The following is a 15994-nucleotide window of genomic DNA, read 5'->3' on the forward strand; positions in this document are numbered from 1 at the left end:
TAATATGGCATAAGTGTTGTCTTACCCTGGTTTTAAAGGTTGAATTACAGTAAAGTGATGTCATTTTCTTAACTTACCAGACTGTTGTAACGGTTTTATTATTATTTGCCTTAACCCACATAGTTATTATATCCACATTACTGATGATTATTTATCAAAAATATCATTGTGTCAATATTTTGTAAAAGCACCAAGTGTCAACACCACAGTATCGTTGCGATATCGAGGTATTTGGTCAAAAGTATCGTCATATTTGATTTTCTTCATATCGCCCAGCCCTACTTGGATTAATATATCATCTTTATTGCTATAGCGTTGAAAATGTGCACATTTGTGTTTCTTTTAACTGGTTTCAAATGAAGCTACATTATTCTGTTTTGATGCCATTTTAGTGGTACAATTAACTGAAAATGCATCAAGGTCTGGTGAACTTATCTTCATTTGCAGCCAAGATATGCAGACTGGATGACTTTCCTTTAGGGTCAGAACTAACTTATTTACGGTATCTTTTTATCTTCCGATCGTTTTCTTTATTCCTGGTTTAGCATATGAAATAGACATTCATTGGCGCTGCTGGAGATAGGTTGTAGCACAGAGCAGAAGTCAAGTTTGAATTAATACGACATATTACAGTAACTGCAAATGTAAATAATGTGAGAGAGAACAAGCTGACTGATACTGATAATGTTAATGAGTGTGGAGTTGCATTGCTGGTTTAACACCCAGTCACGCTCAAGAGTTCTGGTCTCATTGCACCCAAAATCAATACACATCGGTTGAACCCACCAGGCTAAAAAATGTAAGACCCTGAATTTTGCCCTGCATGAAATCTTCAGAAAGTGACTCCTCCTTCTAAAAAGGACAGGAAGCTGTAGTTTAACAGGCACAGTTTTCTGCCTCTGCATACCAGATTCTCTGACAATTACAGCAGATTGTTGGCATTCCTTACATGAATTTGTCATGTCAGGAATGCCAACAATCTGCTACAGGGGTATGACTTGCTGCACATCATTGGTGTAATTGAGAAATGATGAAGAGCAACTTGTTAAATGCAAAGTGACTTTCAAAGTTTCCAGTTAAAGTCGGATCAGGAGTCGAACAAAAGAGATATTTGTTTCCCCTCCCAAACAGATCCATCAGTATGTCACTACACCTACAGTGCAGATAGTGGTGGTGTAATTTCTGCAGAGGAAGTCAGAGACATCTAGTATGAGCATGGCACAAGAGGTTTCCTCATAAAGAGAATGCAAGGGAAGTAGCCATGCAACATTATTCATTCAGGAAGCATGAGAGAAGAAGAAAGGGAGGAAGTGAGGAGGGGAGTGAAATGTATTTAGTAAAGCAAAGGCACAACAGATTAAGTACCAAAAACAAAACAAAAAACCCAGGAGTGGGTATGAGGCTAGTGGTGGCCAGTGTGTCGGCCGTTCAGTTTTGTCAATTTGTAAGCTGTCTGATCAGCTTACCTGGTGTGTCTCAGCGTGTCCTCCTGCTCGGTTAGCTACTAGACCTACTGACCCAGTGATGGGAGTCTCTCGGGCAGGCAGGCTGGGAGGGAGCGTGAGTGTGTGTGCTAGAGTGTGTGTTTGTGTCAGAAAGAAAAAAGGCGTCAGGGCTGGTCCTCAGTATTGTTCCTTGAAATGTTTTCTTGGGGGCCCCTGCAGCTTGCAGCTCTCAGCTTGGTGAGCGTTGGCCTCTGTGATGTGTGGCATCCTCAGTATCGGTACATGTCGTAGGTACTGACCCAAGACGAAGGAAAAGCCCATGTGGGAAGCCTGCGAAGGATGTCCTCCAGTTGAGCAGTCCTACTGTCTGGACCGAAGAAATAGTGGGTGGAGATGGCAACAGAGATCATCCCTTCAGGGCCAGCTGGGTCCGGGTCCCTGGGAGGCTGACAGAGGGGGAGAAAGAAAGAAATTAGACCATGAATGTCAGCACAGACTGTTAACATGTGAGAGCACCAGAACCAGACCAGCAGTTTTTCCAGGCTCTAAGAAAGGGCCCCTTGTCTTTAGCTTGATTATCCTGCATGTGCTTGACCTTATGCAACAGATTTGAAAAGACTCATTAAAAGGTCATCAAGTCTGTCTTAACCCATGCAATTGTTAATGCAATCAAAAATGAAGTCTTGAAAAAGGGGCGTTTAAAGATATTCACATGACTGCAACACAATCCAACGGTCTCCTGCCAGCTAATCTCCTACTGAGATCACTGACAGAGGCAAGGTGAAGTTCTGATGAAAAACAAATATGCGAAGAATGAAAAGAACGACATAAAAAAACCTCAGCATCTGTCTGGATACTAAGCTGGATTTCAAAGATGCAGCAGCAACTGATGATTTATAAAACATTTTGGGCAAGGTAAACAATTTTAAAAAGGAACAGTTTGAACTGTTGGGAAATATGATTATTCGAGTTAGATGGGAAGATAGATATCTCTCTCATGTCTGTAAACTAAATATGAAGTTGGAGCTACAAGAGGGGTAGCTAGGCTAAGCATAAAAGACTGGAAACAGGTAACCTGGCTACAAGTAAAAGTACTCCTTATGCTGCGGTACCTGTATTTCAAACCAGAAGATCCATGTGGGGGAGTCAAGGCCGTGGGAATAAAAGACAAAATATTCTCCGCTCAGGTCAAACTGAGGCGTCCCGTCACCGAAGGACCATGTGGAGAGGCTGGCTCCTCGGTGAGGCTTCAGATACAGGGACATGTGGCTGGGGCCTGCATGGGACAGGACAGGACACAAGTTAAAATATATGTACAGATACACATCCAGATCAGTCAGCTGATAAATTAAAGCATCACATTACTGATAGTTTATATCTGTGACAGTGGATGTACTTTAATGGTTACAGAACGGCTTGGCACCAGAAGCCCGAAAACCTAATGCACTACAGTAATAAATGGCTTGATAAAAACACTTGTATGTGCAGGCATAGCATGCAAATGTAGCTGTTCTGTATATGTAGTTTTTTTCCAGGCCCAACTGCTATTGGTTTTGTGCTTAGAGAAATAAAAACATCTACTTTTCTTTCACAACTGGGCAAACTCCATCTGCAGAGGAAGATCTGTTAGGATAATTGAAAGCCTCAGAACAGCTACGAAATGGAGCTTGTGGTGAAGATATTTTGTCAACTAATGTTTTTTGAGATCACGGCTAAACTTTCAATCAATAACTGAATGATTCAAAGTGTCTTCACAGATATAAACTCAGTGCTGATGTAAACTCTAATTTAAATCTAAATTAATGGGTTCACTGAAGATTTTCACTATGCTCGGCCAGCTCTGCATGCTCCTTCAGTAAATATGCTGCTGTCATCACCCAGCATTCCTCTGCACTGGTCACATGGCTCAAGTCCAACTGTAGTCCTGTGACATTGGTGTCGAGTTGCATGTCTTTTTAATCCTGTCTCTTATCTCTGCATACAAGTCCTAGAAAGAATTTGTGTTTTTAGTGTAGTATTTGGCCACACCCTGACCTTTCACACTGAAGACCATCTTGACCGTCCCCCAGCTGGTCTCTTCCCTGGACAGCAGGCTGAACTCCACCGGTGAGCTGGGAGACGCTTCCGGAGCAGGAAGGTACCAGTTCTTTCTGCAAATACAACAAAATACTTTGAGGTGAGGAAGAATATAAAAGTATGAAAAGTCTATACGTGGAAGACAATAACATCAAGAGAATGAAAACAAAGAGTATGGAAACAGTGCTGTCAACAGAGAGGCTGTGTTACTGACTTGCTGAGGAACTTCAACGGTAGGAACCAGGGGTAACCACAGAAGGGCCGGTCCTCACGACAGCTAGTGCGAACGCTGTCGTTGATCTCAGGGATGTGGGGTATGATGTGCTGTATGCCTGTGTAGTCAAAACTGTTCATCCACAGACCTGAGTCTTGGCTCTCCACTTCACCCTGGAGATTGTGGAAAGTCCGCGTTGTGTGCTGCAGGAGGGCACATAAAACATTTCCCAATTGCTTCTTTTAAGCAGACATTTTCCTTCTACAGCCGTTTTACAGTGAGTTTCTGCTCTTGACAGAATGATTTAATGGGGCTCTCTGTGATTTATATCAGCAGGTGAAGAAGTGGAATCATTGCACTTTTATCTAATCATGAAAACAAATGGAGAGATCAGGGTGTGTGTGTACCAGTTACAAAAAACACGCCATATTGGGGCTTTGTGATTCACCTGCTCCAAACAAGAGATTTTAATCATGCAAGCAGGAGTTGCATTGCAGGATAGTCAGTTGAGGCCAACAAAAAGATTGCAAGATAATTGCAGAAGTTGTGTTCTCTTAGCATTATAAGTGTTTATGTTGGATTCTTCCCACTTTCACCATAACATTTTTTTAACAAAACTAGTAAAATATATTTAAAACAGAAAAGACAAATATACAGATTTTTTTAAGGAATGACTCACATCCATTAAAGAGAAAGATGTATGTGTATGAGGGATTTCTATGTTCTTTCCTTAGCAGAAATCAGAGTAAATGCAGATGCTTCTGTGTACATTTGTGTGCTTCTGTGTGCGTGTTGTGACTTCGAACCTGCAGGAAGACTCGTTTCGGCCGCGGGCTGTCTGGACTGCCAGAATAAGGAAAGAGCAGCCCACAGGACATCAACAGGAAAGTGATGATGAATACTGAACACAGACCAGCCAGGATCCACTTAGTGCTCCGTGCCAAGTAGATGAAGTGCAGCTGAGACGGAGAAATATAATATGTTACTGGAATGGAGGAACAATCTACACTGCAGTCATTTTAAATTTAAAACAAACGTGAGAACATTTTTGGTGAAACGGTACAGATTCAAATAAAAAACGTAAAAAATTCTATTAAGATTTATATCCCCAAAAAAACCTAAGCCACCATCTGTAAGATCTGCATAAAATGTACTATGACTGCCTCAGTCGGTCAACTATACACAGTTGTTGGTTTGCTTATCTAAAGTCTAACAATTCATGTTATAAAAACTGCTAAAAGAAAGCATTGCTGCCAGAAGCTTGATCAACACAATTCAAGTTTGTGTTCAGTTGTGTTCAAGTTCAGTTTGGTCATGTGTATTCTATCCTGCATACACTCCCAAGGTTCAAGCTGATACTGTTGATATGTAAATGTGCTGTATTTATATAGCGCTTTTCCAGTCTTAACAACTGCTCAAAGCGCTTTTACATCTACAGGAAACATTCACCATTCACACACATTCATACACTGTGGCCGGGGCTGCCGTACAAGGTGCCACCTGCTCATCAGATAAACATTCACACACATTCACAATCCAATGCGCAGCACCGGGGGCAACTTGGGGTTCAGTGTCTTGCCCAAGGACACTTCGACAATGACTGCAGGGGCGGGGATCGAACCACCAACCTTCCGATTGGCAGGCAACCGCTCTACCACTGTTATTCGTGGTTGTACATAATGCGGTAGTACTCACAAAAAAGGAAGAGAGGAAGATGGTTGCCAGGGTGACCAGAGAGGCCATCACCACCTCAGGGGGTATCTCAGTGCCGCTGCGACCCATGATGGGTGTGAAAATCTCAAACACCACCCAGATAAGGAACATGAAGTGGACGTAAGGCAAAGTCAGGCCCAACATATAGAGCACACTGTACTTCACGGACGCTCCTGCAGAAAGATGGAGAGGGTTTGTCAGAACAAACGGAAATAGCCAAGGATCTGACCATCAATAATCTTTTGATGAGAATCCCTTTCAAACCCAAACATCATACAATGAGATAGGGGCTTACACTTTTAGAGTGTTGAACTTGGTAGGCACTTAAAGTTGCGGAAGTAGTTGTGCGATTATTTTTAAAAAGAACATAACTATACTTGTATCTCTTAAATCTGACTATAAGAGATACCAGTTATTAATAATCAACCAGGTTGATCCACAAGTTGGTTCTACTTCCTTACTTGTCTTGTCATTTGTGTTGCATTGTATTGTGATCATATTGTATTGTACTGTATAAATAGTATTGTGACTGTTTTTAAAAGGTACCTGGCTACAAAGACACCTTAATTTTCCAACTGAGGTCATCCATCCATCCATCCATCCATCCATGTGCAAATTTCTAATATTTTTTAAATTTGCATATGAATAAACATCCGTTGCAAATAAAGTTGAGTTGAGTGTTTACCTCTGTGTTTAAATTCTTTTGCCAGCAACAGTCTGGTGGCCAGGGGGAAGGCCACCATTAGCATGGGCACGTAGGCTGAGCACAGGCCCTGTAGTGTCATCCACACCAGCCCACAGCACCACAGCAACAAGCTCACGTCAAAGTAGAGATCACCCAGCTCCACCAAACGGACACCCTGCATGGAAAACACACACTCAACAGATAAACATACAAGGGATATGCATGCATGTGTGGATTAGACACTTTGGTGGGGTTTTATTTTGGCTATATGTTACTTTGATAAGTGGGAAATCAGCTGATGTGCAGTTGAGGAAAACTCTTCTTGTTGCGTTGTCAAAAAGGAAAACTTTAACTTTGGGATAAAATAAGTACTAAAAGTATAAGTACTAGTAAAACTACTTTAAAAAAAAAATCAATTTAGGAGTATGTGGTGGCATGTACACTGATCACATAAGCAGCCTTTGAAATGCATCATTTTAATTATAAATATCAACAACATCCATATGTACACAAGGAAGTTCTTTTTTTAATCAAATGAATGTGAACATCATGGCTTGACTGAGACGGACAATAACTGTGTAATGGACCACCACAACTCTGTTGTACATTTTTCCCAGTGGTGTAAGCATAACTTCCTCCATCTTAACGTAGCCAAAACAAAAGAAATAGCAATGGGTTCCTCTTTAGATCTCAATTTTAAGGCCATCACACACAAACACAATAGCAAAAGGACAACACAAACCCAATCAACAGCCATTTCACCATTCTGCCCTCTGGATTCAAGTATAGGACCCTGAGCTGCAAGAGAACTTTCAATAGCAAAAGCCTGGTGCCTGTAGCCATAGTAGCCCAACAACAAGTAACCGAGATAAATCACTGCTACTTTGTAATGTAAAGTGTTTGTGACAGAATTTCCCCTTGGGGACAATAAAGTCTACAGGCTTGCAAACCAGCTCTTATATAGACGCCCATCACATACACAAACACAATACAAATCCATACAGCAGTGTATGGTCTCGCATCACTGCCATGCAAATAAAACCCCACTAGGATCTTTGTACAGACAATTCTGGTCTTGATTGATGTGGGATTACAACTGCACTTTCTAATTCAACTACTTTGCATTTACTTTTGTAGGCAAAGAGGTGAGTTTTGTGTTACCATTGTGGTTAAACCAGAACAGTGACTCTCAACCAAGGGTACTTGTACCGCAGAGGTTACTTCAGCAGTTAACAGGGGGTGAGTATATAGAGATATACTTAATAGCTGATTCAAAATGTTAATTATTTATTTATTAACAGCTGAACATTGCTTCATTTCAGATTACAGAATGCCTCTTCAATATGAAGCTGGAACCAAGAGATGGTTAGATTAGCTTAGCATAAAGAGTTAAGCAGCGGTGGATTTTATAGTGGGGATTGATGCTTTTTTCAAAAAAGCAAATAAACCTTTTAGCCAAAATGTTTCCTAAAACTATACCTTTAAAATAAAGCCCTACAGTGAGCCATACAACTCCACTTACTCCGTAGTACAAGTTCTTGGCCAGAGTGTGAATGAGGATCATCTTGCCCGTGGCAGCAGCCCCATAGAGGCAGATGGAGGCGTAGAAGTGGTTGTACCAAAACATGGAGCGGCCCAGCAGAGTGACAAGCAGGGCAACAATCAGCACTGACAGCAGGGTGACGAACCAACTCAGCACTGCTACACCTGTAGCACAGGCCAGATCTCGAACATATCGGCCACCTGAGAGACATGGAGATAAATGGTAAATAAAGCCCTAACGAGTTGTTAGGCCTTAACACAACTTGTGGGGCCTAACACAAGCCCCAACATGCATCCACCACAGGAAATGGTGACCTACCCCCATTGCCTGGCCGTGAGGCTTTCTTGGCCAGATAGAGGAAGGTGGCTGTGGCTACAATGTAGTTGAGGATGGTGCCAACACGGGATGGGTAAGCCACAACGACTACCCCCAGCAGGTCAAAAAATACCATGTTGCCGTGACGATACTCCGAGGAATCGGCCAACTTGTCTGACATGACCAGGTACCTCAGGACCGCCAGGATGTTATCGCCTGAAAAAGTTTCAAAGTGAAGAGGTTCAAAGCTGAAACGTAACACAATAAAGCTCTGTTGCATTAAGCTGCATTGATTTCTGCAGCAGTTTGAAGCAGGAGTATATCAGCTCTACCAGCAGACAGTATAAGCAGGACATGATCCTAACTTAAAACCAGGACTGGATAGGGGACGACATTAATTCATGGAAATAGACAAACTAGGGAGTTAATACTGAGTTCACTCTTTTGGCTACACTGAGGTAATGGCCTTTGTCATTCCTACATGACTACTCAGACAGCAGCAATAAAACAATAAGCAGCAATAAGACCATATGGACTTGGACACTATCCATCTTCGTCCGCTTATCCGGGGTGCAATGCAAATACTAAATACAAGATACTAGTAAATGGAAGGTCTGTTACTGTGTATAGAGCCTTACAATCTGCTTTAATCATCAGTAAAACAACCACCTATTTTTAAATTGAATCCGATTTTATTATTTTGGTTACAGTATATGAACATGCATGTAATTCAATTCAGGCTTTAAAGTATACTTGCTCTAACAAATGGTCTTATTATCCTGCACATATGTGGTTACTATATTCTCCCACACACACTTCTACACCCCCTTACACATAAAATAATGCTCCCCTTCATTTTCTTTGACATATACTACTATTCTCTCAAACTTACAGCTATACTCTTATTTCCCATTACATAAAGGGATATGCGAGAGAAGATGCACAATCTCACTCACAAACACAATTGTCTGTCTTAGATGCACTACTACAGAGTGTTTGTGGGAGAGTATAATGTGATGATGTTTCATGCCCTCGAGCAGTGGTGTGCCGAAGCGTGTAATGTGTGTAGTTTGTGTGTGTGTGTGTGTGAGGTTAAGTCTGATTATTGGTCTAAATGGCCTCTCATATTTATACAACAGTTGTACACCTGTATATGGGACACATAGAGGACTTTCCATAAATTGGCTACAATCATGATGTTGAATGAAGATGAGAAATCTGTCTTTGTGAACACTCAGTAAGAAGTTGCTGTTTGGGTTGCTGCAGCCGAGGTCGAGTTTCATCTCTTTTCTTTCTGTGCTGCCCTATTTGCTGCACACACGTGAGCACACACGCACACATAAGACAAAGCTGTATTGTTCTTCCGCCTGGTAGGCTCAATGTGGCTTTGAAAGTGAACTGAATGTACTGAGTGAACATCTACTTGTTCATGTTGGGTTCACTATTCAGCTAAATGATTCTGCTTTGTGGTTTACACATAACTTTTCTTTTCTGAATTTCACTATGACAAAACAAAAACATACATAACCATTTTATTAACCAATTATTAAAGTGAATTTACATTACATCAACGCTAGCCTTGCACCATTCCCTCACTTTGCTGAAAGGTAAAGCTGTAAAGAGAGATTTGAATTAGGCAGTTAAGGCTAAAAACCTGCTGTGTTCATCACAGGCATATACAGAGCAGAGCTACTGGTGTATCCTCCTTACTCGCTGTCCCTGTGCTGTATGTACTCTCTCCACCTTACAAAACTGTTCTGCCTCCTTCTCTACAGACTAAAAATACCTTCTACCTACCTCTGAAATCTCACTTTTGTTCTCTAATAATTCATGCCTTTCCATGTGAGTCACTGTAGACAGAATAAGGGGATAGAGATGTCCAGTAGCTGCTGAGAGAGAGAGGGGAAATATGCCTCTGTCTCAGGTTTTTAGTGCTGACTGACTGGATTCTCTGCTAAGTAAAGAGAAAATTATTCAGCAACACAGGTGCACGAGCTAAATGAGGGTAAGTGCAACGAGTCTGTATGTAAGCATTTATTAGTTCTCAGGAGTAATGAGATTAGCACAGTGCTGACCAGTCTGAAACTGGGGGTCAGCATTTGTTTTTTTCCTTGTTTCTTTTTACGTTACATTAAAACAACGTTGGCAGGTGTGTCTACCACACCAGTCTACTGCTGCAGTGACCACACTCTCCTTAACAGTCAGACACACCCACCAGCTAACATGCGCTGAATCTATGTGCAATGAGTGTCATATAAAAGCACAAGATGACACCCATTGAAGTTTAGTACATGTAGGTTTACACTGATGCAGGTGTATGTGCGTGTGTGTGTGTGCTGCGTACCTGCTCTCTGTATTGAGTCTGTCAAGATCCTGTCAGCAGTGTCATATTTTGTGTGATAGATAAAACCGTTTTCAATGAAAGCCAGATCAATGCCTGTAAAAAAAAAAATGAAATAGATGTATACACACAATATAAGATAAAAAAGGAGTGAGAAAAATAAAAAAAACTGTTGCTTTGTATTGTGTTGTATTGCATTTCTGTTGTAAACCACAGGACTATTGTGAAGATTATTCAGCATTACCTGGGATGTTACCAAAGTCCCTGTAGATGCGGAAGTCAGTGTCAGAGGGGATGATGCCACTCTGAAAGACCTCTTGGCCCACCACAGAGGCGAAGGGGTGTTTGGCTGCATGAACGTAGGCCTGGACCAGCCAAGGATTCTCTGGACCTTTTGGAGAACAGGAAGAATATGTTTGTAGGATATTTTCTATATTGGGCCGTTGTCTCACTTTCCTAGGTTTTAGCACAAAGAATAACTATTCTGTAGAAGAAGGTATATCATGAGGATTATATAACCCTGTTTCCTGCTGTCTTTACCTTTAGCTGTGGTTTTGGTGATGTAGGCATTTAAGATTGTTCAATGTATAACACATATCAGTAGTGGTGAGTATGTGCATCAGATTATGTCGAAAATATGAACACAATGTTACAGGCCCCTCAGGGAACATAATCAGGCTGCTAGTAATCCATAAAGATACGGAATAGTGGCTGCCTGCCAGAAGGGCATATACTGTTGGTACTGTTTATAATAAACTGGATACTGGTTCTCCAACAGTGACTCAAGCTTCAGACTCCCAACTTTTTCTTACAGCAAAATCTGCATTGCATTTATTTGAGGAGGAAACCAGAGGAAATAAACAGGCCAATAAACAAACCCAAACTTTGTTTGTTTGGTACAGTACCTGTCTGAAAAACAACCTCCTTGCCCCCAACACCTGCAGCCTCCAAGTTAATGAAGGCTCGCACCTGCTTGGCCCACGGATGCTGAGTAATGAAACCGTGACTGGCCTGATGAAGAGAAGGTCAAAAGAGTTGGTGAGAGAGAAAGGGAAAAATGTAACAGAGGAAAAAGGACCTTGTCACTTTATGTTACCTGAAGAACATTTTCCTCTGCCCCATTAAAAAGGAAGACAACTCCATGGCGGAGAGGAGTAGACTGATTGGCCAGAGAATGGAGGACTTCCAGCATCACTGCACAGCTCACTGCATCATCACTGGCACCTAAGACAAGGAAACCAGTGTTTGTGTGTCAATAATACTAAAAACCTGCTTCTACTTGCCTTTCACATTTGTATCAGGCAACAAAAGCTTGGCTTGGCCCAGATCGCCCAACTGTCCTGACCCTTTGTGATTAGCTGCAACACACATTCAGCTGAGAAGGGAAGAGAAGGGAGTAGGCTCACATGTAAACATGTGAAGAATGTGGCTAGCTGGTACAAACCAAGCTCCCACTGTTTTTATAACGGTGACAGCATTTAGAAAAAGTTAATAGTGAGAAGAGAAGAAAAGAGCATGTGAACAGGGCATGTGATGTGGAACAATTAGACAGGTTAGTGGTGAAGAAGACAATTTACTGAGAAAACATGCAAAGAAAGTGGAAAGAATGACCAAAGATCAGAGAGCCAAACATGAGGCATCATGTGCCCCAGCTTTCTGGTTTGAATGTGCGCAGTGGGGGTGGGAGCCTGTTCACGGTCTGTCTTGGTACCATTCATGTTCCTGTTGCTCCCACTTATCCCAGCTACATCCTAATCTTTGTCCCCTAAAAGCTTTGTCAGAGTTCAGAAGATGGCGAGTAAAAATCAAAGCCTAGATAGTTCACCTGTGCACATTGCAGCTTTAAATTAGAAAAAGGGACTTCAAATGCTTCAGTTTTAAGTTTGCTGTGCAGACTGTGTTTGCCTGTACTGTAAGTACATTACATATATGTAGACAAAAAAATGTGCAAGACAATGTGCCACATCTTTATTCATGACCACGTGTTTGAATTTCACAATATCAAAGGCTTGGCAAGCAACAGTGGCCATAAAAATGTATGTGTATCTTCCTGGTCCACACCTCCTTGATACATGGTTTTTCCCATTGTGGCTTGGCAGGCAACATGCAGCAAAGGGCCACAGGTCGGAGCCGAACTCAGGCCCGCTGTGTCAAGGAGTAAATCACTCACACACTCACGCAATAATAGTCACAATAAAGATAATGGAACAGTGACTACAAATATGTTTGTGTGTGTGTTAAGTGGGAAAACATATCTCGCCAAAAGGCTCAAGGGTGTGGAGGGAAACTGTGAAAATCCCTGAATTAACACAAGGCAAATAAAGTATGTCTGCACACCACAATGTGCTATCTCGCATAAAGAAAAAAGAAAAAAACACTGTTATTACTGTGCAGTCTAGCTCTAAGCAATAAGGATATCCACATTTTCTGGATTGGCTAAATGTCACACCATGTGGTCCACATGACTTCAGTTCACAACATGGGACACAAATAAGGGTGTTAGCATCATGAAACTAATTGAGGATTAGCATGCTGGAAAGGAAACCCATGGCTTGTGCACACTGTGGGGTAAAGAGCTGCACAGCCGTGTTGCAGCTCTGTGAGGCTGTACTCTGACTCAGAGATGCTTAAAGCTTTATGCTCACAACAGCATTCTAACAATTTTAAGCAGGTATAATGTTAAACATAGTCACCATCTTAGTTTAGCATGCTAAAATGAGCTAATTAGCATAAACACAAAGTCTAGCTGAGATTTCTGGTCTATGTGCACCTGCATGGCGGAGGCTAGAGAGAGGGGGTGAGTTTGGGTTTTTGCAATTTCTGTTGACTGCAAGTTATATTGCAGTTTAATCGCAAGTTTCTCCACATCTACATTCACCAAGTGTTTTTCAGTTAACTGGATTTTGTTTCTTAATGTTTTTTCCTACTTTCAATTGGACAATAAATATTTGAAAGCGTATCTCGGAGTGGATCTGAACTTTTCTAACGGCGCTTCAGACATGCAATTGTTCCCTGACTCAGCCTCTCGGCGGCTTATGGAGGCTGCAAGAAGTTGCTATAGTGGTGAACCGACAAACTGACGTTGCCAACCCTGGAGCAATGCTGGTTAGAATTTTAAAAAAATGGTGGTTGAAATGAAAATGCAAAAAACAAAAAGGTCATAGGACAGGACACAGTAATTAAACCCAAAATGAGAAACCACAGATTCACCATTTTAGATAAACAAGATGGTACTTGAGGGATTTCAACAGCCAATTTGAGAAGTTGCAATCAGTTGAAAAAGATGGATTTGATCAAATATACAGGAATTATTGTTCAAATGTATATTCTCTTTAATTTATTCAAATAAAAGTCCTTTCCTTTCTGTCAATTCAAGTCTGGCACACAGGTGGTTGAATGTTTTTTTTGCATGTACAAACTGCAAACTATGCAAACTGAGTGCTAAATCTGTTTATCCATAGCTCAATATTCATCACTGTCAAAATCTTCAGTAAGAGAAGAAAAGTAAGCAGAATTCTTCAAGAGAAGGTGGAATGTTTTTCTACCTGGACTGTTGGCCACTGTGTCAAAGTGGCAGTTGGCTAGCATGAGATGCTGCGCCCCGCTCTTAGGCTCCAGCCTGACAACAATGTTGGTGACACGGTCATAGAAGCTGGTAAAGCCTCCAAGAAAGTCAATAGAGAAAGTGCCAGTGGGATGCTGTACATCTACCGTGAGCTGATGGGGGCCCGCTGCCGTCTCAACCCGGATGATCTCAATCTGCTCCAATAAGTAGCCCACTGTCAGGACTTCATTCTCCTGGCTGCCCACTGGCCGAGGGCCGACGCTGGTGATCTGCTCCAAGTGCCGTCTAGATTAGGAGGTGAGGGAAGAGTGAAAAGAGAGAGAGTATTGAGATGCCGTTTAACTGTGAAGGTGCTTAAAACCATGCCTACGCCTAAATTACAGTACATAACGTTATTGATGTCTTGCAGTTCAATAACCACTGTTAAAAACAGTGAATCATTGTATGTGTGAGGTCCCGGTGCTGTTTTTCTTTTTTTAAAACCACCTTAAAGTTTCAAAACCTAAACTGCATACGCATGTTTGTGACAGAAGCTAAATTTTCTCTCTAATATCTTCTAAATATTACAGATGCACCATCGCCGACATCCCTCCTTCACACAGTGAACTGGCTGAGGATCTTTCCAAAGTGACAAAGATGACCCCACAAAATATAGGACTAGAACTAACGTATGTATTTTCCATTTTATACACACACACACCGGGTATATCCAATCTTTGTTATGCTAGCCGGGGTCTGAGTTTGGACCACTGCCCTTACTAAGACAGGTTACAGTATGCCATGGTTCTGTATTACTTTGACCTGATCTTCCTTGCCACTGCACAGACTCCCTCAGTTGAGGAGATGGAAACAGGAAATTAAGCCAAGATATGGCCAGAAAAACTGATGTTTTTCATATTCTCTTTAAAAGAAGCAGCTGCTGGTTGCCTGGGTAGAGCAGGCACCCATATATTGAGGTTTACTCCTCGACACAGCGGCCGCGGGTTTGACTCCGACCTTTGCTGCATGTCATTCCCCCTCTCTCTCCCCTTTCATGTATTCAACTGTCCTCAATAAATGAAGACCTAAAAATGCCCCAAAAAATAATAAAAGAAGTAGCAGCTGGTGTTTGGTGCAGCAGTTGAAGAAGGCCAGAGTAGCTTCACCAGCAGAAGGGCTGCTGTGCTAGCTGATGCTCCCAGTGGTGACAAAATAATATTATTGCTCATCTAACAATGGTGGGTGAAGCCATTTCTTGTAGTCCAGCTGTTATAAGCACTAAATGCTTGTTTTTCCTTGCTTTTGCTCTAGAAAGTCACAAAGTCCCTTAAATGTAGTTTCTCTGAAGTGACAAGGTGGTACCAAACGATACTGAAGATGTCAGAATTGCTGCGTTCATTCCATTTTTACAGCAGTACCTAAAGCTCTGTTTATTGCTCAGGCTCATAATTCAATTCTTGATTGGCAGGGCATGGACTCATGAACGCCATGATTGTGAGCAAAGCAGCTCAGAGCACTAATCAGTTCAACGCAGCATGACTGACTCATTTATAGAGCAACCAGCCAAATGATGGCAAATCCCGACGCCCAGCACTTTCAAGAGCTCAGCCACAGTACCAGAAACCCCGTCTCTCCTTCTCACAGGGATAACAAATCTGAGCAAACATGTTGCACTGTAAAGTTGAGGACCTTTTTTCAATTGTTTTAATTTCAATACGCAAGTTGTGTATTTTAGCAGAGTACTGAAAGCAGCAGAAATGCAGAACTGAGTACACTTTGGTTTTCAGTTTATGTTTGATAGTAAGCCCATATTATTATGTTATATGAAATGTCCTCACATTAAATCACATCAGTGATAGTACAAGATCAATCACCTCCTTTTGTAACATGATATTATTTATTTATTTATTTTTTTAACTAGGCCTACAACGAGAGAAGCCTTGCAAACTTTTTATGTACCCGAGGATGACAATAAAGATAAATCAGAATTTTCATTATTGGCTTCTCACTTAGTCATTCATTAATGGCTGTCAACAATCGGAGTAGGGCAGAGCATTGATTAATCGTGTAGGCCTATTATATATATATATATATATATATATATATATATATATATAT

The 15994-nt window shown here is 41.5% G+C and overlaps 2 protein-coding genes across 2 annotated transcripts in view; one reads left to right on the plus strand and one right to left on the minus strand.

Moving 5' to 3' along the window:
- The window catches only part of ric1 (RIC1 homolog, RAB6A GEF complex partner 1), a 49069-nt gene extending 38735 nt beyond the window's left edge, over positions 1-10334 (plus strand). Inside the window, exon 28 of the mRNA XM_032540103.1 lies at positions 10305-10334. The gene's annotated coding sequence lies outside the window, so the exon portion shown is untranslated. The remainder of the gene's footprint in view (positions 1-10304) is intronic.
- Positions 281-15994, minus strand: part of ermp1 (endoplasmic reticulum metallopeptidase 1) — a 16757-nt gene continuing 1043 nt past the window's right edge. Inside the window, exons 2-15 of the mRNA XM_032540107.1 lie at positions 13878-14182; positions 11429-11556; positions 11238-11343; positions 10577-10723; positions 10336-10428; positions 7995-8207; positions 7656-7876; positions 6134-6308; positions 5431-5621; positions 4542-4694; positions 3736-3938; positions 3480-3595; positions 2558-2721; positions 281-1891 (exon numbers count right to left, since the gene is read on the minus strand). Coding sequence (XP_032395998.1) covers positions 1715-1891; positions 2558-2721; positions 3480-3595; positions 3736-3938; positions 4542-4694; positions 5431-5621; positions 6134-6308; positions 7656-7876; positions 7995-8207; positions 10336-10428; positions 10577-10723; positions 11238-11343; positions 11429-11556; positions 13878-14182 — 2392 coding nt within the window. The 3' untranslated portion in view covers positions 281-1714. The remainder of the gene's footprint in view (positions 1892-2557; positions 2722-3479; positions 3596-3735; positions 3939-4541; positions 4695-5430; positions 5622-6133; positions 6309-7655; positions 7877-7994; positions 8208-10335; positions 10429-10576; positions 10724-11237; positions 11344-11428; positions 11557-13877; positions 14183-15994) is intronic.

The sequence above is a fragment of the Etheostoma spectabile genome, chromosome 16, assembly GCF_008692095.1.
Source record: "Etheostoma spectabile isolate EspeVRDwgs_2016 chromosome 16, UIUC_Espe_1.0, whole genome shotgun sequence".
NCBI lineage: Eukaryota > Metazoa > Chordata > Actinopteri > Perciformes > Percidae > Etheostoma > Etheostoma spectabile.